This window comes from Oryctolagus cuniculus, chromosome 8, assembly GCF_051225735.1.
Source record: "Oryctolagus cuniculus isolate XC-2025 breed Fujian yellow rabbit chromosome 8, ASM5122573v1, whole genome shotgun sequence".
In the NCBI taxonomy this organism is placed as follows: Eukaryota; Metazoa; Chordata; class Mammalia; order Lagomorpha; family Leporidae; genus Oryctolagus; species Oryctolagus cuniculus.
Genome location: NC_142874.1, coordinates 96262928 through 96283190, shown reverse-complemented (window position 1 = coordinate 96283190; position 20263 = coordinate 96262928). Strand labels below are relative to the sequence as shown.

Sequence of the window (20263 nt, the reverse complement as noted above, 5' to 3'; positions counted from 1 at the left end):
CGCTGGCACTTTGAAGCTGCTGTCTTGATGTAGGTGTTTTGACTCAGGGATGTTTTGAGGTGCCTGAAAGTGATTAAATTTTTAGCTCCAAAAAATTACCAAGTCATGTGCAAAATGGCTGTCTCACTTCATCGCAGAGCCTTACCCCACACAACTCTTGCATCCAGGATGAGGTAGAGCGAAGGGCTAGAGTGAGGGATGCGGTGAGAATTAGACAACATCTTACAGATAACCCACGCATAACCAGGAGGCTGGTTGTGGCAGGTTCTGATCTCAGAAAGAGCCGTTAACATGCAACGAGCACATCGCTCCTTCCCTGAGAGCGCCTGTGGACTTTGCAAGAGCTTACCTTAGAAATCTCTGCCAGCTTCCTTGGCATTAGGATTGCAACATTGATTTCTTTCTGGTTAATAAACACTACTAAGTGTTTCGACTGTTGTTTCTGTTTTCTGTTAGAAACATCTGGAGACTGGACAGCTCTGCCTTTATGGGATCACATAAAACGTGCAGTGTATTTTGGGAGGAGAAGCTGTGAGAACGTGCATCAGCCACTGATAGACTCAGTACAACTGATGGTGGTTTTAGGCTGGAAGGAATTCAGGAAATGCCACCCCAAAATATGCTGCCTTGGTGTTCAGTTCCTTTGAGGGCACTTAGGGAAGGGTGAATACAAACAGAAGCTTTCTCTGATTGCCATGAATGCCTTCTTTGGGGTCACAGAGAGAAGGAGGCTACCGCTATTCCCGGACTTTGTCACAGGCTGTCACCTATCCTCAGAGCCCATTCATCTTTTCTAAAAACCATTTACTCTCCTAAATTGCTGACTTCTCCCCTCCTCTTTCCTCACAAAGAGGGTATTTAAGACTTGAATCTCACTGCGTGTTTGGGCCCTCATTTTTCTTTCATGTGATGTCCCTGCACATGAAACCAATTGGTATGCCTTTTCTCCTGTTAATGTGTCTACTGTCAGTTTATTTTATACACTCAATTATGGAACCCTCTTGGGATAGAGGGAATGTTTTCCCTCCCCTATAGCTCAAGGAGGCTGTGATGCAGCTGGCTTGAGGTATGGCTGGATAGGGACTCCATAAACTCCCCATAGCTCTGTCACTCTGAGACAAGCTTTTCCTAATGGCAGGATGTGAAGTTACTGGCACTCTAATGGTTACATCCAACCAGCTGGGCAAAGCCAGGTAAATGCTTTTTCTAAATAGCTTCTGCAAAACAGCTCCCAGGAAGTCTCAACTTGGGCCATATGTGTGACCCTAAACTGTGGTCTTAGATGCGAAATACTGCAATTAGCTAGGCTTGGAGAATGTGTCCACACACAGAGGGTGGAGCTGGGAAATACAAATGGAAGCAGGGTCAGCAATGCTGGGATCCCATAGGATGGCTACTCCCCAGCCTGAAGGATGCTTTTGCCAGAGAAAGGAGGGAAGGGCTGAAATTGCATGAGACATCCACTCCTGGGTATGGCAACCATGTACTTTATTGCCCAAACTGGATAAATAACAATTTCAGGACAACATGCATGGACTGGAACTATCCCAGGCCACTTAGGAAATAAGGTCACCCTACTGGACAGAAGCTACTTGGGTCACAAAATACCATTTATTTTTGACTCTCAATTGCACAGAAGTTGAGAGCAGTTAAATTGCTGCTTCTCTGGGGCTGGCGCTGTGGGTCACTTGGTTGATCCTCTGCCTGAGGTGCCGGCATCCCATATGGGCACCAGGTTCTGGTCCTGGCTGCCCTTCTTCCAGTCCAGCTCTCTGCTGTGGCCCGGGAGGGCAGTGGAGGATGGCCCAAGTGCTTGGGTCCCTGCACCCACATGGGAGACCAGGAGGAAGCACCTAGCTCCTGGCTTTGGATCGGCGCAGCTCCGGCTGTAGCAGCCGTTTGGGGGATGAACCAACGGAAGGAAGACCTTTCTCTCTGTCTCTCTCTCTCATTAACTCTGTCAAATAAAAAAAAAATGCTGCTTGTGACACTTGCATTCCATATCAAAGTGCCTGGGTTCGAATCCCAGCTCTGATCCTGGTTCCAGCTTTCTGTTAATGTTCACTCTGGTAGGCAACATATGATGGCTCAATTAGTTAGGATCCCTGCTGCCCATGTGGGATACCCTGATTGAGTTCCTGTTTTCTAGATTCAGTCTTGCTGGTTCCTAGCCATTGTAGGCATTTAGGAAATGAACCAGCAGACAGAAGAGATCTCTCTTTCTCTCCTCCCACCCCAGCCTTTCATATTGAAGTAACACCTTGACATTAGGGACTCCATTTTGGAGCACCTGAGACTCCAACTTGAGCAAACACTCCCCTACCTCGTGAAATTCTGGTCTGAAACTATGATCTAAAGCACTCAGACAATAGCAGTCCACTACAGCACACTTGGCAAAGCATAGAAACCCCCTATCATGATCTCTCAAGCTTAAAAACAGATAGGCTACACCTGGATTAATGTTAAGATTGTAATTTGCCTATTGTCAAGATTGTAATTGATATTAATTTCACATAGACCTTAGGTCAGCTTGACCCTAGTAACCATGTATTCCCCTCCGATTTTGTGGTTTTTGCCTTTATAAACCCTGCTGCTTTGAGCTTAGGGACTGAAAGTTCTTTAGGGCATGAGCCTGCTCTCCACTGCTGGCAATAAAGGACCATCAAATTTTATCAGTCTGTGGTGCTCCTCTGTTTGCACTCACTCAGGTACAACAATATAAATAAAGCATTTAATTTTCTTTCAGTACTCTTATGGAATATATATACTTAAAAACTTTAAACTCTGGCCAGCGCCATGGCTCACTTGGCTAATCCTCTGCCTGCGGTGCTGGCACCCCTGGTTCTAGTCCCAGTTGGGGCGCCGGGTACTAGTCCCGGTTGCTCTTCTTCCAGTCCAGCTCTCTGCTGTGGCCCAGGAGGGCAGTGGGAGATGGCCCAAGTGTTTGGGTCCCTGCACCCACATGGGAGACCAGGGGGGAGGCACCTGGCTCCTGGCTTCGGATCAGTGCCCAGCGCCGGCCATGGCGGCCATTAGGGGAGTGAACCAACGGAAGGAAGACCTTTCTCTCTGTCTACATGGCAGACATGTAGGAAAGGATTGTAATCTGCTTCATTACAGCTGTTTTAAGCTCTAGTTCTATGGAAATAATAATCAAAAAGTAATTATTAAAGTAATACATATTCAATGGAAGTTTGGAAAAACTCATAAAAGTGGGAAGTACAGTCATCTTATTTTTACATTATTTTAATACATTCTCTTTTTATTATTTGTAATTTTTCCTGTGATTCTTGTATTCAAAGTCTTTGAATATTTCCTATTTGTTTGTTGCTTTTTATTTTTTTATTTTTTTTATTTTTTTGACAGGCAGAGTGGATAGTGAGAGAGAGAGACAGAGAGAAAGGTCCTCCCTTGCCATTGGTTCACCCTCCAATGGTTGCCACGGCCGGCGCTCTGCGGCCGGCGCACCGCGCCGATCCGATGGCAGGAGCCAGGTACTTCTCCTGGTCTCCCATTGGGTGCAGGGCCCAAGCACCTGGGGACATCCTCCACTGCACTCCCTGGCCACAGCAGAGAGCTGGCCTGTTGCCTTTTTTATCAAACAGTTGAAACTTTTTATAAATTCAGATTATTGGCCTAAAATCAATTTGACTTTTACTTTTTCTAGGTGGGGAGCTTGTACTGTGGCTCAGACCTTAATTTAGTAATTCTTCGCACTGACTTGCTTAAATTAATACCATGCAAAAAGAGGTGGGCATTTGGCCTAGTGGTAAAGATGCCCACATCCTGTATCAGTGTGTCTGGGTCTGATGCTTGGTTCCAGCTCCTGACTCCAATTTTCTTATACTACAGACTCTGGGAGGCAGCAGTATCGGTTCAAGTGATTGAGTTCCTGCCACCCACATGAAAGACCTGAAATGCATTCCCAGCTTTGGATATTTTGGGCATTTGGAAAGTGAACCCGGGATGGGAGTTCTCTGCTTCTGTCTCTGCCTCTCAAATAATTTTTTTTAAAAATACCATCAAAGCTAATTGTTCTTTGGCATTTACTCTGTGTCAAGCACATTTCATTTGGCCTCCTGAGAAGAGCAGTTTCTATTGTCTACTGAAGTCCCCAATAGTGAGTACACCATGTGGCACATGGTAGGAAAACAATAAACATTTGTTGAATGATGACAGCTGTAACATATTTGAATGGTTACTATTTGCAAGACTTGCCAAGCATGTTGCACGCATCTGATTTAAATCCTCATAATATGGATGGATGCAGTAGTTAAGACTCCACATGGGTTGCCTATATCTGATATAAGAGTGCCTGGGTTCAAGTCTTGGCTCTACTTGTGATTCCAGCTCCCTGTTAGTGTGCACCCTGGGAAGCAGCAGGTGATAGATTTGGCCCTTGGGTTCATGCTGCCCATATGGCAGAACCAGATTTAGTTGAGTTGGTCCAGCTCTAGCCATTGTGGACATTTGGAGAATAAACCAGATGTCTGTCTCCCTTTCAAATAAATAATAAATAATTTTTTTAAAAAAAAGACAGACAACTTGATACTTAAAAAATATACCCATAGGGGCTGACATTGTGGCATAGAGGGTTAAGCCACTGTCTGCAATGCTGGCATCCCATATGGGCACAAGTTTATGTCCTTGCTGCTCTATTTACAATCCAGCTCTCTGTTGGTAGTCTGGGAAAAGCCGCTTAGGATGGCTCAAGACCTTGGGCCCCTATCACCTACACGAGAAACCTGGAAGAAGCTCCTGACTCCTGCCTTCGACCTGGCCAAGCCCTGAAAGTTGTGGCCATTTGAGAAGTGAACCAGTAGGTGGAAGATCTTTCCACCTCACTCTGTAACTCTTTCAAATGAATATATATTTTTAAATACCCTTAACTCATATGACAGTTTGATAAAATTGAAAGATAAATTAACACAAAAAATCAATAGCCTTTGTATATACAGATAATGCCATGGCTGAATAAGAACTTATAACATCAGTCCCATTCAAAATAGCTATACAATTTAAATATCTTGGGATGAATTTAACCATGAAGGTAAAAGATCTCTATGAGGAAAATTACAAAATCTTAAATAAACACAAGACACAAAAAAATGGGAAAATTTTCCATGGTTCTGGATTAGAAGAATTAATATTATCAAAAATGTCCATACTACCAAAAGCAATTTACAGATTCATTGCCATGCCAATCAACATACCAATGACATTCTTCTCAGACCTAGGAAAAAATGAGACTGTTTTTCATGTGGAAAACAAAAGACCCCAAATAGCTAAAGCATTCTTAAACAACAAAAGCAAAGCTGGGGGCATCACAATACCAGATTTCAAGACATACTATAATTATATTATAATCAAAACAGCCTGGTACTGGCACAGAACTAGACATGTTGACCAATGAAACAGAATAGAATCCCTAGAAATCAACACATACATCTACAAACAACTAATCTTTGTCATACAAGCTAAAACAAATACCTTGACAAAGACAGTCTCTTCAACAAATGGTGCTGGGAAAAATGGATTTCCACATACAGAAGTATGAAGCAAGACCCCTACCTTACACCTTATACAAAAAACAACTCAAAATGGATCAAAAATCTAAATCCACAACCTGATACCATCAAATTACTAGAGGAGAACATTGGGGAAACTCTGTAAAACATTGGTACAGGCAAAGACTTCTTGGAAAAGACCATAGAAACACAGGAAATAAAAGAAAAAATAGACAACAGGGAGCACATCAAGCTAAGAAGCTTCTGTATCACAAAGGAAACATTCAACAAAGTGAAGAGAAAAATGCTCAGGATCACTAGCCATCAGGGAAGTGCAAATCAAAACCATAATGAGGCTTCACCTTGCCCCAGTTAGAATGGCTATCATACAGAAATCAAAAAAGCAATAAAGAGTTCTCTTTCCCGTCTTGCAAGATGGCGGGTGAAAAAGCTCCCGCTGCAAAGCCGGACGCTACCAAGAAATCTCCAGCCAAGAAAGCCGATCATGCCCGCGGCAAGGCGAAGAAGAAGACCCTCGCGGAGAAGAAGCCCAAGAAGGGGAAGCCCCACTGCAGCCGAAACCCCGTCCTGGTGAGAGGGATTGGCAGATACTCCCGCTCCGCCATGTACTCCAGGAAGGCCCTGTACAAGAGAAAGTACGCGGCTCCCAAGTCCAGGATTGAGAGGAAGAAGAAGAGGGAGAAGGTGCTGGCTACCGTCACGAAACCAGTTGGTGGCGACAAGAATGGTGGCACCAGGGTGGTCAAGCTTCGCAAAATGCCGCGGTACTATCCCACCGAAGATGTCCCTCGGAAGCTGTTGAGCCACGGCAAAAAGCCCTTCAGTCAGCACGAGAGGAAGCTGCGGGCCAGCATCACCCCTGGGACCATCCTCATCATCCTCACGGGGCGCCACAGGGGCAAGAGGGTGGTTTTCCTGAAGCAGCTGAGCAGTGGTTTGCTGCTTGTGACTGGGCCTCTTTCCCTGAATCGGGTTCCCCTGCGTAGAACACACCAGAAATTTGTCATCGCCACCTCCACGAAAATTGACATCAGCGGTGTGAAAATCCCGAAGCATCTCACCGATGCTTATTTCAAGAAGAAGAAGCTGCGGAAGCCCAGACACCAGGAAGGCGAGATCTTCGACACCGAGAAGGAGAAATACGAGATAACAGAGCAGCGCAAGGTTGATCAGAAAGCTGTGGATTCGCAAATACTGCCGAAGATCAAGGCTGTGCCGCAGCTCCAGGGATACCTGCGGTCTGTCTTTGCTCTAACGAACGGAGTTTACCCGCACAAACTGGTGTTCTGATTTCTGAGGGGAAGCTCATTAAATAACGAACAACAACAACAACAACAACAACAAAAAAAAAGCAATAAATGCTGGCAAGGATGTAGGGAAAACAAGTACCCTAATCCACTGTCGGTGAGCATGTAAATTTGTACAACCACTGTGGAAGACAGTATGGAAATATCTCATAAATCTGAAAATAGAAATACCATATGACCCAGCAATCCCACTCCTGGGAATTTACCAAAACAAAATGAAATTGGCATATAAGAGTTATCTGTACTCCCATGTTTATTGCAGCTTAAGTCAAGATAGCTAAGATATAGAATCAACCAAGATGTCCATAAACTGATGACTACATAAAGAAATTATGGTATATATAAAGTATGGAACATGACTCAGCTGTAGAATTGAGTGAATTGCTGTCTTTTGCAACAAAATGGATGCAGTTGGAAACCATTATACTTAGTAAAATAAGCCAGTGCCCAAAAGACAGATACCATATATTTTCCTTGATCTGGGAGTAATGAATAGAGTACCTAAAATGTAATGTAGAGAAGTGAAACTGACATTTTGAGATTTGATGATTGTTTCCAGCCCTTGTCTCGACTGTTGAGAAACAGTGTTTTTTTCTCGTACTATTTGTTGAACTCTTTACTTAGTGTAGGGTTAATCTTATGAATATAAAATAAACTGAAAGTAGATCCTTGTAAAAATTAAAAGAATGAATAGGAAAGGAATGAGAAGACATGGTAGGATGGGAAGTATCGTTTTGTTTCTAAATCTGTATATAGGAGATACATGAAGTTTGTTCACCTTAGAAATTTTTAAATACCCATAGTAAATCGATGAAGTAAGTATAATTATTGCTACTATTCTGCAAATGAATGAACAAACCCATACAGAAGGAAATAACTCATATGAAATCTCGTAGAAGTGAGTTGAGAACTTTGAAGCTCAAGCTTTTAATTGTGGCAATGTTATCAAGAGAACAATCTAGAAAGGGAATTTAAGACTTGAGATATGGACATTTGGCCCTCTAAAGAATTCAGTCTTGATGTGGTCTCATGTTCAAATGTACCCCCCAAAGTTTTTTTAAGCATATTTTTAATGAAAATGAGAGCATTGACATTATACAACAAGCAAATCCCAAATCACAAATTCCATATTCTCAAAGCTGCTGAATTACAATACCAGGCAGAGTGCTCAGGGAAGGGACCCATTGGAGGGTAAAAAGTTCTCAGGGGTAATAAAATGAACTAATGATCCGCACAGATGTCATGAAGCTACCCGTGGGTACACAACAGCCAAGTCTGTTTCACTGGATTCATTCTCACTTTGGTGCTCTGATCGAAAACTTAGCCTCATGTTCTACCCAGTTTTTATTTTCCAATTGGGATAATTTTCCACTCTACCTTGGTGTTCAAATTCTTTTCCTGTGGGTAGAATCAGAGATTCCAAATTAGATGTGACCAAATTAAGTTGGGTTTAATACACGTTTGCAAGTAGAGACCCCTTTCACTGTCAAATAGAAAGAAGACATCCCATGCATCCCTCCTGCCATTTGCTCTACTCATTGAGGGTTGGCTGAGATCACATTGCGCCTGGGGTCAAGGCGAGGGAGGCCTCACTCAGCAGCTAACTGCTCCTTTTCACTGGGATGTCTCTGAGGATGGCTCAAAGTGCAGAGTATTGCAGCCCAGGGGTAGCTGAAGGACAGATGATACTGGATCTATAGGTTCAGTGAGGAGTAGGAGAACTGCTTGGCCCACAGACAAATAACGTTTTGTCCATCTCCCTTTTAACCCGTTTTTTCTATTGCTGTTTGGTTGGTAGATTTTTATGTGTTTTGTGGAAAGTATACAGTATCACTGAATCACAAGATGAGGGTTTTTATTCTGTGAGATTTAGGACAAGATACTTCCATTTCTGAGTCCATTTTCTTAATTGTAAATGAGAGACAATAACATATTCTTCCTGGAGTAATTCATCACAAAACTCCATATATCTGGGGCCAGCATTGTGGCACAGGGGCTGAAGCTGCCACCTGCAACACCGCATCCCATAGGGTCCCAGGTTCATGTCCCAGCTGCTCCTCTTTCTAACCAGCTCCCTGCTGACAGCCTGGGAAAGTGCAGCTTAGGGTGGCCCAAGCACTTGGGCCCCTACCCCACACAGGAGACCTGAGTGAAAGTCCTGGCTCCTGGCTGTGGCCTGGCCGAGTCCATTGCAGAGTGGTGGATAAAAGATCTCTCTCTCTCTCTCTCTCTCTCTCTCTCTCTCTGTAAATCTAACTTTCAAATAAATAAATCTTTAAAAAAAAAACCCTTAATATACCTTATAAGTATTTTGTAGTCCAAAATTCATATAGATTAAGACCACATGTCCATTAAGAAACAAAGCAGGGGGCCGGCGCCGCGGCTCACTAGGCTAATCCTCCGCCTAGCGGCGCCGGCACACCGGGTTCTAGTCCCGGTTGGGGCGCCGGATTCTGTCCCGGTTGCCCCTCTTCCAGGCCAGTTCTCTGCTGTGGCCAGGGAGTGCAGTGGAGGATGGCCCAGGTGCTTGGGCCCTGCACCCCATGGGAGACCAGAAAAAGCACCTGGCTCCTGGCTCCTGCCATCGGATCAGCGTGGTGCGCCGGCCGCAGCGTGCCGGCCGCGGCGGCCATTGGAGGGTGAACCAACGGCAAAGGAAGACCTTTCTCTCTGTCTCTCTCTCTCTCACTGTCCACTCTGCCTGTCAAAAAAAAAAAAAAAAAAAAAAAAAAAAAAAAAAAAAGCAGGGATTTGAAACAGGTCTAATTTCAGAATCTTCACTTCACATTCTGCCTCTTTAAATGAATTCAACCTCTTGCTATGAACATAATTTTTTAGCAATGTATGCTAGTTTTTAACCATGACTTCTGGAGGCCCACATGATGCTCCGGGATACTTTACCCCAGTGACCCCTGGCAGCTGGCAAAGAAGAAAGTTCCTAGGTCTGTCGTAGATTCCTCATAGAATACAGAGTCCTCGCTGACCTAAGGACGAGGCACAATGTGAATGTGTGAGACCGTCACTGTGGTACCAGCTGCTATTACTCAGTGTGCTATTTTAACACTACACAATTCAGAGGGAAGAAAACATCCCATGGTTATGCTCTGTGCATTGTACTCCTATGCCCTGCAAATCAAAGGCGTATGGCAACATATCATTGCCAGTAACTTTGTACAATCCTTTTTTAGTGAGATGATACAATAGAAACCTATAATCTGCTGACTCTAACAAACATGTAAGAAAATGTTTGTGGACTGTCAGGTGAAGTTACTAATTAAAGATAATATCCAACAAGAAAACCTAAAAAAAATCACTTCAAAGGGACAGTAAAGAAGAATTGGATATTTTCCTGCTCTCTTGCCTGAGAAATTGCTTCTAAAAGTGGATATACATCATGAATCTGGGTAATCACAGTTTCTTTACAAGTAATAAACACTTCTTTGTTGATTTACAGTTTCCTACTCTATTTTTCTTGCAACTGGCTGTATAAATTCTATTAATTAACCGACTCCCTAATAATTCTTCAGTTGCTGCTGTATGGAAGGTTCTGATTAGAACAGCTATAAACCCGGTTGCCCCTCTTCCAGGCCAGCTCTCTGCTGTGGCCAGGGAGTGCAGTGGAGGATGGCCCAGGTGCTTGGGCCCTGCACCCCATGGGAGACCAGGAAAAGCACCTGGCTCCTGGCTCCTGCCACCGGATCAGCGCGGTGCGCCGGCCGCAGCGCGCTGGCCGCGGCGGCCATTGGAGGGTGAACCAACGGCAAAGGAAGACCTTTCTCTCTGTCTCTCTCTCACTGTCCACTCTGCCTGTCAAAAAAAAAAAAAAAGAACAGCTATAAATAACAAGGCAGGCAGGGCGGCAGGCATATATTTCATACATGCAGCTTTCAAAAAGTCAAAGACTAAAGTAGGGCAACCTGTCATGTCTGTGCTGGTGTCTAAAGGCACTTTCTTCCCTGTTTGGTTATGTGTTCTCCACGGGACCCAACACAACACATGGCACAGATGACAGTCCCCTGCGTGCCCTGGAAAGGAGCCCAGAGATAAAGAGAAGAACTCAGAGAGGAAGAACAGGACACCATGATCAGCTCCAGGATTTACCTGTGAGTTCAAAGATGTTTAAATCATGATAGGACCTCAATGCATTTCTCACCAGTTGGCTAGTGCACACAGATGTGGGTTACCTTGCTCCTTTTTCATTATTAAGAACGATCTGTTCTTACTATGGTATAATATATGTTCAGTGCAGACAGAATTCCAGAAAAAACATCAGCAAAAAAATCATCAAAGAAACCAATTTCACTCTTAGAGAAAAATCTTTAGATTTGCATGCTTCAGTCCACAGACAACTTTGTATTTAATCCTATCAGAACTCACTTAACTCCAGTTTGGCACATTTTCATACCAATAAGTATCCATCTTCAGAATGATTCCTCAAGAACAGTACTTTATAGATATTAATTACTGGTATAACCAATGCCTTCTTTTTAGGCATTTAGATTCTTTCCAGCTTTTCACTGTCTTAAATCATTATGTAAAATTATCCTCATGTAAACATGATTTCACAGTTAGCTAATTATTCCCTTATCATAAATTTCTAGAAATAAAATTGCTGGGCCAAATGGCATGTGTTAAGATTGTTGTTTCCATACAGAGAAATACCCATTTCACTCCCACAAGTGGGATAGATGAGTGCAGTCTGGCTCGGAACATGAGGACCTCAAAGCATGTCAATTTGGCCTTGAACATTTTTTAAACTGAAGGAAATTGAAAAAACTACAGAAGCAGAAAGGTCTCTCTGACCTTCCCCCCTGAAGTCCATCAAGTGACAGGTGTCCTACATATGGAGAGAAGGAGTGTTACACAGAGAGAAGAATATAAATAAAGATGTCTTGTAAGTTCCTTATTATTAAATTATACCCTTATTCTCATTAAATCATACTTTCATTTTGCTCAATCATGCTTTTATATGACTACATTCTTTATCATACTCAAGCATAAAAATATATAATTTTCCCTGGGCCTTTGAGTATTCATTTGTGAAGGTTTTTAGATCATGTAAAACTCATTAAATAGCTTTGTTAGGGGCAGACATTGTAGTACAGTGAGTTATGGCACTGCTTGGGGCATCTGCATCTCCTCCCAGAGCACCTAGGGTCAAGTCCTGGCTCTGCTTCTGATCCAGCTTCCCACTAACGCAATCCTGGACAGCAGCAGTTGATGTTTCAAGTACCTGGGTTCCTGCTACCCATGCAAGAGACCAGAGACCTGGATGGAGTTCCTGGTTCTTGGTTTCATCCTGGCCCAGTCCTGGTTATTGCAAGCATTTGAGGAGGAATCAGCAACTTAAACTGGCCACATCTAATTTGGAATCTCTGATTCTACCCACAGGAAGAGGATTTGAACACCAAGGTAGAGTGGAAAATTATCCCAATTGGAAAATAAAAACTGGGTAGAACATGAGGCTAAGTTTTCAATCAGAGCACCAAAGTGAGAATGAATCCAATGAAACAGACTTGGCTGTTGTGTACCCACGGGTAGCTTCATGACGTCGGTGTGGATCATTAGTTCATTTTATTACCCCTGAGAACTTTTTACCCTCCAATGGGTCCCTTCCCTGAGCACTCTGCCTGGTATTGTAATTCAGCAGCTTTGAGAATAAGAAATTTGTGATCTGGAGAGAGAGATATCTTCCATACATTTTACATATACATGTATGTATATATGTATATACATATATATACATATACATATACATATACATATACATATAGAGAGATAGAGCTCTGCCTTTCAAATGAATAAAAACAGATTTTAAAATAATGTATAATATATGTACATATTTGTTCTGTTTTTCTCTTGTCAACCTGTCTTTTGTTTTAGAGAAGTCAGCCATGAGCCACATGATGGGTGAAGAAAAAAGATGACTTTTGTCCCCTATAGGGGCAATTTTCCCATATCCTTTCCATTGACATGTTATTCTCGTTACCATTAGTCTCAGTGTGTTGCATTTGAAGAGTATCTCACTGCCATCAGTAAGACATTCAGTTGAGAGATTACAGCACCTGCATACAGCACAGAACTAAGAAAAGATGCATTGAGGAGTGCAGGAGGTAAAGATTCACATTACCTGCATCATTCTTCCCTAAAGACCAGGTAGCACAGCGTGGAAGAAAGCACCTTCTCCTTGGGGAAAGTAGAGGGAAGTGAGCACTGGACTTTGCCATAGAACCTAGTATCAGGTCCAATTCCACTGAAACCTGGCACCAGCTCGGCTCCCAAGGCCCCAGGTTGTAGGCCTTCCCCAGAGCAAGGTCAGCCCTGTGGCCTCAGGTCTAGGCCTCTTGCAATGGACTCCATGGCTCCATGGTGGGAATGGACCCTTTAGATCCAGGCCCCAGGCCAACACCTGAAGACACAGGCTCCAGTGGGCCCAAGGCACCACCACAGAGTAAATGCGATACATGACAAGCTGACCCTGAGAACCATTCTCAACAGTAACAAGCTAAAAGCACTCCCTCTGAGATCAGGAATAAGACAAGGATGCCCATCACTCTTGTTCCTTCTAGTCAAAGTTACTGGAAGTCCCAGTTAGAGAAATTAGGCAAGAAAAAGAGATAAAAAGCACTCAAATTGAAAAAGAAGACGTAAAAATGTCTCCATTTATGCATGACATGATCTTATGCAAGGGTCTTCAAAAAAGTTCATGGAAAATACATATTATGAAAATTTCTGCATAGGTTTCAAAATTACTTGCCCCAAAATAAACAAATTTTTTAATCTCATTTTTGTGCAAATTTTATTGTTTCCTCATAGATAGAAAACTCTACAAGTTAAAAAAAACTGTAAGAATTAATAAAGTCAGTAAAGTTGCAGGATATAATATCAACATATAAAAAAAAGTAGCAATAATGAACTAACCAAAAAAGAAATCAAGAAAACAATCCCATTTATAGATCATCAAAAAGAATAAAAAACTTAGGAATAAATTTAACCAAGAAGGTAAGAAATCTGTACATTTTGAAAACTATAAAGCACTGATTAAAGGGAATGAAGAAGACAGAAATAAATGCAATGATGTTCTATGTTCATGGATTGGGAGAATGAATATATTTTAAAGATTTATTTATTTATTTAAAGAGAATAAGAGACAGAGAGACACAGAACATCTACTGGTTCACTCCCCAAATGGCTGCAATGGCTGAGGCTGGGCCAGGTGAAAGCCAGGAGCCAGAAGATTCATCTGTGTCTCCCACTTGGTTGCAGAGGCCCAAGTACTCGGTCCATCCTCTGCTGCTTTCCCAGGTGCATTAGCAGGGAGCTGGATCAGAAGTGGAGCAGTCAGGTCTCAAATCACCACCCTTATGGGATGCTAGTGTTGCAGGCAGCAGCTTTATCTGCTACACCACAGCACCTGCCTCAGAATTAATAAAGTGTCCAAACAAAATACTGATTCAATGTAATCCCATCAAAATTCCATTTTTTTTTTTGCACTGAAATAGAAAATAATCATTGGGGGCCTGGCATTGTGGTGTAGCTGGTAAGGTCACTACCTGCAATGCTGGCATCCCATATGAATGCTGGTTCAAGTACTGGCTGCTCCACTTCTGATCCACCTCCATGCTAATGGCCTGGGAAGAGCAGCAGAAGAGGGCCCAAGTGCTTGGGCCCCTGATACCCATGTGGGAGACCTCAATGCTTCCATCCGTGGGTGTTGCTGTGGATTCGTTCTGAGAGGAGGAGTGTGGTGGGGGGCAAGAGATGCAGAGTCACCACACAGACCCCGGGAGTCAGGTGAAAGCAGGCCAAAGACAAACAGTCTGCAGACTCGTTTATTTCAGTTGGTACAGCAGCTTATATAGCCAAGGCAGCCAATCTGGTCAAGGGGCGGTTTATGCCCTAACCAGTCACAGCCTGTTGCCAGGCAGTTTCTGAAGCCATCCTATCACAGCCTGTTGCCAGGCAGGCTCCATTGCCAGTGGCCATCTTGGCATGGCCTTCTCATTCCACCACACATGGGTGCACTCTCCAGATGGACGCAACCACTGGAGCTGGACCAGGATGAAGCACCAGTGGATGGAAGATCTCCCTCTGTAATTTTCTTTTTAAGATTTATTTATTTATTTGGAAGGCACAGTTACAGAGAGGCAGAGACACAAACACATACACATACACATACACACACACACACACGCAAAGAGAAAGAGAGAAAGAGAAAGAGAAGGAGGGAGGGTGAGAGAGAGAGTTTGTCCATTCCACTGATTCACTCCCCAGATGACCGCGATAGCTGGAGTTGAACAGATCCAAAGCCAGGAGCCTGAAGCTACTTCCAGGTCTCCAATGTGAATGCAGGGGCCCAACAATTTGGGCTGTTTCCTGCTGCTTTCCCAGGCACATTAGCAGGGAGCTGGATCTGAAGTGAAACTACTGGGACTTGAACCAGCGCCCATATGGGATGCCTGGCACTGCAGGTGCCAGCTTTACCCACTATGCCACAGTGCCAACCCTGTGACTCTGTCTTTCAAATAAATAAATAAATCTTTTAAAAAACCCTAAAATTTGTATGGAGCTATAAAACAGCATAGTTGACACAATTTTAAGAAAAAGGAACAAAGCTGTAGGTATCACAATACCTGATTTCAAAACCTTCGACAAAGCCACCTTAATCAAGTAGCATGGTACTGGCATAAAAGACAGACACATAGACCAATGGAATAGAATAAGAACCCAGAAGCAAATTCACACACTTAGAATCAATTGATCCTTATAAAGTTGCCAAGAACACACAGTGGGGGAAATGATAGTCTCTTCAATAACTGATGTTGGAAAACTGTATATCCTCATGATATCTCTCATACCATATATAAAAATCAATCTAAAATATATTAAAGACCCGAAAATAAGGCTTGAAACTGTAAAACTACTAAAAGAAAGTATGCATAAAACTTCTGTTGGGGCCAGCGATGTGGTGTAGGAGGTGAAGCCACTGCCTGTGACACTGGCATCCCATAGGGGTGCAGGTTTGTGTCTCAGCTGCTCCATTTCCAGTCCAGCTCCCTGGTAATGACCTGGGAAGAGTAGCAGAGGATGGCCCAGGTGTGCGGGGCCCTGCACACACGTGTGAGATCTGAGGGAAGCTCCTGGCTCCTGGTTTCAGCCTGGCCCAGCCTTGGCTTTTGCTGCTGTCTGGGGAGTGAGCCAGTGGATGGAAGATCTCCCCCCCACCCCCGCCCTTCACGCTCCCTCCCTCTTCGGCTCTCCCTTCCACTCTGTGACTCTGACTTTCAAATGGATAAACAAATCTTTTTTTTAAAAAAAAAGGCTTCTGTCATTGATCTGGGAAAAGATTTTTTTGATATAGCCCCAAAAGCACAGGCAATAAAAAATAAAAATGGATTTGGGATTTCATCAAACTAAAAAGTTGCTGCACAGCTAAGGAAACAATCAACAGAGTGAAAAGCCAATTATAGAATTAGAGAAAATATTTGCAAACTTTACATTTAAAAAGAGGTTAATGTCAGAAAGTGTATATAAAGAACTAAAAAGCTCAACAACAGGGGGCCTGGCTTGTGGCACTGTGGGTTAAGCCACTGCTGGGACACCAGCATTCTTTATCAGAGCACTAGTTCAAGTCCTGGCTCCTCTGCTTCCAAATCCAGCTCCTTTCTCATTCACTTAGGAAGGCAGATACCCAAGTTGGGGCCTCTTCCATTCATGTAAGAGACCTGGGTGGGGTTCCTGACGCGTGGCTTTGGCCTGGCCCAGACCTGGCTGTTGGGAACATTTGGGAAATGAACCATTGGATGGAGATCTCTCTCTCTCTCTCTCTCTCTCATTCTCATTCTCATTCTGCCTTTCAAATAAAAAAAATCAAACATTTTTAAATAAAAAACTCAACAGCAAAAAGCAACCCAATTTAAAAATGAGTACAGGATCTGGAAAGACATTTCTCAGAAGACATAAATGGCTAACAGGTATTCAAGGAAAATGCTCACCATCACTTATCATCAGGGGAGCTAGAAATTAAACTCGTAATGAGATATCACTTCACATCTGTCAGAAGAGAGAAGTGCTGTCAAGGATGTAAACGGGGGGTGGACATTTTCACACTGTTCATGAGAGTAGAATGCAGGGTAGGATGTTAGTTATCAGCGGATAGAGGCGGGGAGGAATGGGATGCACTGGCCGAAGAGCTCCCAGCTTCAGACAGGGAGAATTTTCAGAGATTCATTGGACAGCCTGGTCAGTCACTATGATTAATAATGTATTGCAATCTTGAAAATTATAAGAAAGTAGATCTTACATGTATTCACCACAAGAAATAGGTCTGTGAGGTAATGAATATTCTAATGCAAATACATGAATACACGAATATATAATCAATTCACAATACATACAAATAGCAAACACATTACACATTATAAATACAGATAATTTTGCTTTTCAATTATACCTTAATAAACCCAGAAGGAAAACAGTTATTATTATTTTTTTTATTTTGACAGGCAGAGTTAGACAGTGAGAGAGAGACAGAGAGAAAGGTCTTCCTTCTGTTGGCTCACCCCCCAAATGGCTGCTATGGCCAGAACTGTGCCAATCCGAAGCCAGGAGCCAGGTGCTTCTTCCTGGTCTCCCATGTAGGTGCAGGGGCCCAAGCACTTGGGCCATCCTCCACTGCCCTCCTGGACCACAGCAGAGAACTGGACTGGAAGAGGAGCAACCGGGACTAGAACCTGGTGCCCATATGGGATGCCAGCGCCGCAGGCAGAGGATTAACCAAGTGAGCCACGGAGCTGGCCCCAACAGTTATTTTTTAAGAATAGTGAGGTTGAGGCTGGTGCTGTGGCTTACTTGGCTAAATCCTCTGCCTGCGGCGCCGACACCCCAGGTTCTAGTCCCAGTTGGGGCACCGGGTACTAGTCCCGGTTGCTCCTCTTCCAGTCCAGCTCTCTGCTGTGGCCCAGGAGGGCAGAAGAGGATGGCCCAAGTACTTGGGTCCCTGCACCCACATGGGAGACCAGGAGGAAGAACCCGGTTCCTGGCTTCGGATCAGCACAGCGCCAGCCATAGCAGCCATTAGGGGGGTGAACCAACGGAAGAAAGACCTTTCTCTCTGTCTCTCTCTCACTGTCTAACTCTGCCTGGCAAAAAATAAAAAAAATAGTGAGGTTGAATATTTTTCTATATTCTTATTTATGCTTTGCCATTCTTTTTCTGAGAACTGCTTCTTTATGTCCTTTGTCCATTTTCTGATGGATGAGCTCCTCCTTTCCTTATGTGTTTGAAAGACCATTGTTATATTTTAATAATAAGCATTTTTCACATGTTGCAAAGATTTTCACTAACATATCATTTATCTTCCATTTTGTGTAGGTCTGTATGTTTAATTAACAAAAGTTTATGTTACTAGGAAAAAATACCTTAGACTGGGCCAATTCTGAACAACAGAAATTTATTACAGTTCCGGAGGTTGGGAAGTCTGAGCTCAGAAGGCAGCAGAGGGGCTGGCGTGATGGTACAGGGGGTTCAGTCACCACCTGTGATCCAGCATCCCACCTGGAGCATCAGCTTGAGTCCCGGCTCCTCCACCTCCAATCCAGCTCCCTGATATGTGCTGGGAAAGCAAGGGATGGAGGCCTGCGTACTTGTGCCCTGCCACCCACATGGGAGACCTGGATGGAGTTCCAGGCTCCTGGCTGTGGTCTGGCACGGTCCCTTCCATTGCAGTCATTTGGGGAGCAATCCAGCAGATGGAAGATCTCTCTCTCTCTCTCTCTGTCTTTCTCTCTGTGTCTGTCATTCTGCCTGTCAAATAAATATTTTTTAAGAAGTGCCAGCAGATTCAGTTTCCTGTAAGACCATGTTATTCCTAGATGGCTCCTTCTAGCTATGTACTCACATAGCAGAATGCATGGAACAAGCTCCTTCCTTTAAAATGGCGCTAATCTCATTCATGTGGACTCTGCTCTCCTGCCTGATCACCTTCTGAAGTCCCCACTGAACATAATGGCATTGGTGATTAGGTTTCAACACATCAAAGTGGGGCGAGCATGAGACACAACTGTTCAGATCACAGCAGTTACCCGTCACGGTTAGCTCTAGAGAGTGCCTTACCCATTGCCCAGATGCTTCTCCAGCAACTCCGAAAAATTGTTTCCTTCCCCAGGCCCTTTCCCCTCCATTGCTTTATATCATCTACAGCTACTGCCTTCTCTTAGTGCTGGAAGACTGCACCTGTGGGGCTGGGACGCTCTCTCTGTAAAGTCAACGCATCTTGGGGGGTTCTGAGTCAGGGTGAGACTCTGCTGGGGGTAATCCAAAGACTATTCCAAAAGTAACTGGAAAAACTAGGCATGGATTTCAAAAATTTTTGCAACAAAATAAACTTATCTTTCTATTCCACTTTCCATGAACTTTTTGGAGACCCTTATAGAACTAGAGAGCTTCGTTTAGATTTTTAGACTCAATGCTCTATGAAAATTGGCAGAGTCATTGCCAATTTTGCCTGCTTCCTCTTTTGTCCCTGAAGTGTTTGCTAGTTTTGAGATCTCCTCGCCTGCCACTCACACCCTAGGAGGTAGCTCTGGAACCGACACACCAACTCACCTAAATTTAAAAACTCTCCAGATGACCAATGCTATCCTCACAGTAGGATCCAGTGCAATTGTCAAGAAGGCCAACAACTGGGATCCCGGGTTTCAGCCAGATGCAGAAACTCCTTGGCAAGTTAACATTTTGGCACTTATTCAGACTTTTTTTAAAGGTTCCAGAAGATTCAATTCAGTGTTTGATGGAGGTGCCAAGTCCAGGAGGACTTTGGTGGCAGGTCCCAGAGTCTCCTCTGTTGACACAGAAATTCTGTCCTGATTGTAACTGAGGAAAACAAAAACTTGGTGATTAACTGCACTCACCTGCCTTGGATTGACAGTAGTTGGCCAACTATTTTAATTCAAGGTTGCCTCTCAGAGGTTCTAATTCCCAGCCAAGTGGCTCTTCAAGAATATCTTCTTCTGAGTTTCATGCAATACTTTCCCTACAAGAAGTTTGGTGAGTATCATTTTCCACTTTCCAGTAGACTTCTAGTGCTTTCTTAGTGCACACATACACCCCAGATTGAGACGCCTGGAAATTGTCTAGCTGATCCAGGTCTTTCTCTAATTTGCATGGGCAGAGCCTCACACAGGTCATTTATTGCCCTGTCTCTTTCTGAGTGCAAATAGAATGCAAACCTACAACAACTTCCCTCCTGACCATTTCAGAGCACTGACGGAGCACCACAGTGGATTTTTGTTCTCAAATTATATCACACCGGCAGGAAGTGTTTTTCAGCAGGTGCCATAGGCTCTGTGGGATTGTTTCCTGAAAGAAAACAATCCTTCATCATCAAGAAGCTTGAGGCCCCAGTAAAGGTCTTTGTTGTTTTAACTT

At 43.6% G+C, this 20263-nt stretch overlaps 1 protein-coding gene across 1 annotated transcript; it reads left to right on the top strand.

The window, feature by feature from the left end:
- The first annotated feature begins 5913 nt into the window (after window positions 1-5913).
- Window positions 5914-6854, top strand: LOC138843528 (large ribosomal subunit protein eL6). Its single transcript, XM_070047836.2, has one exon. It carries the CDS (start codon window positions 5943-5945, stop codon window positions 6816-6818), a length of 876 nt encoding a protein of 291 aa, XP_069903937.2. The 5' UTR covers window positions 5914-5942; the 3' UTR covers window positions 6819-6854.
- Window positions 6855-20263: the final 13409 nt, after the last annotated feature.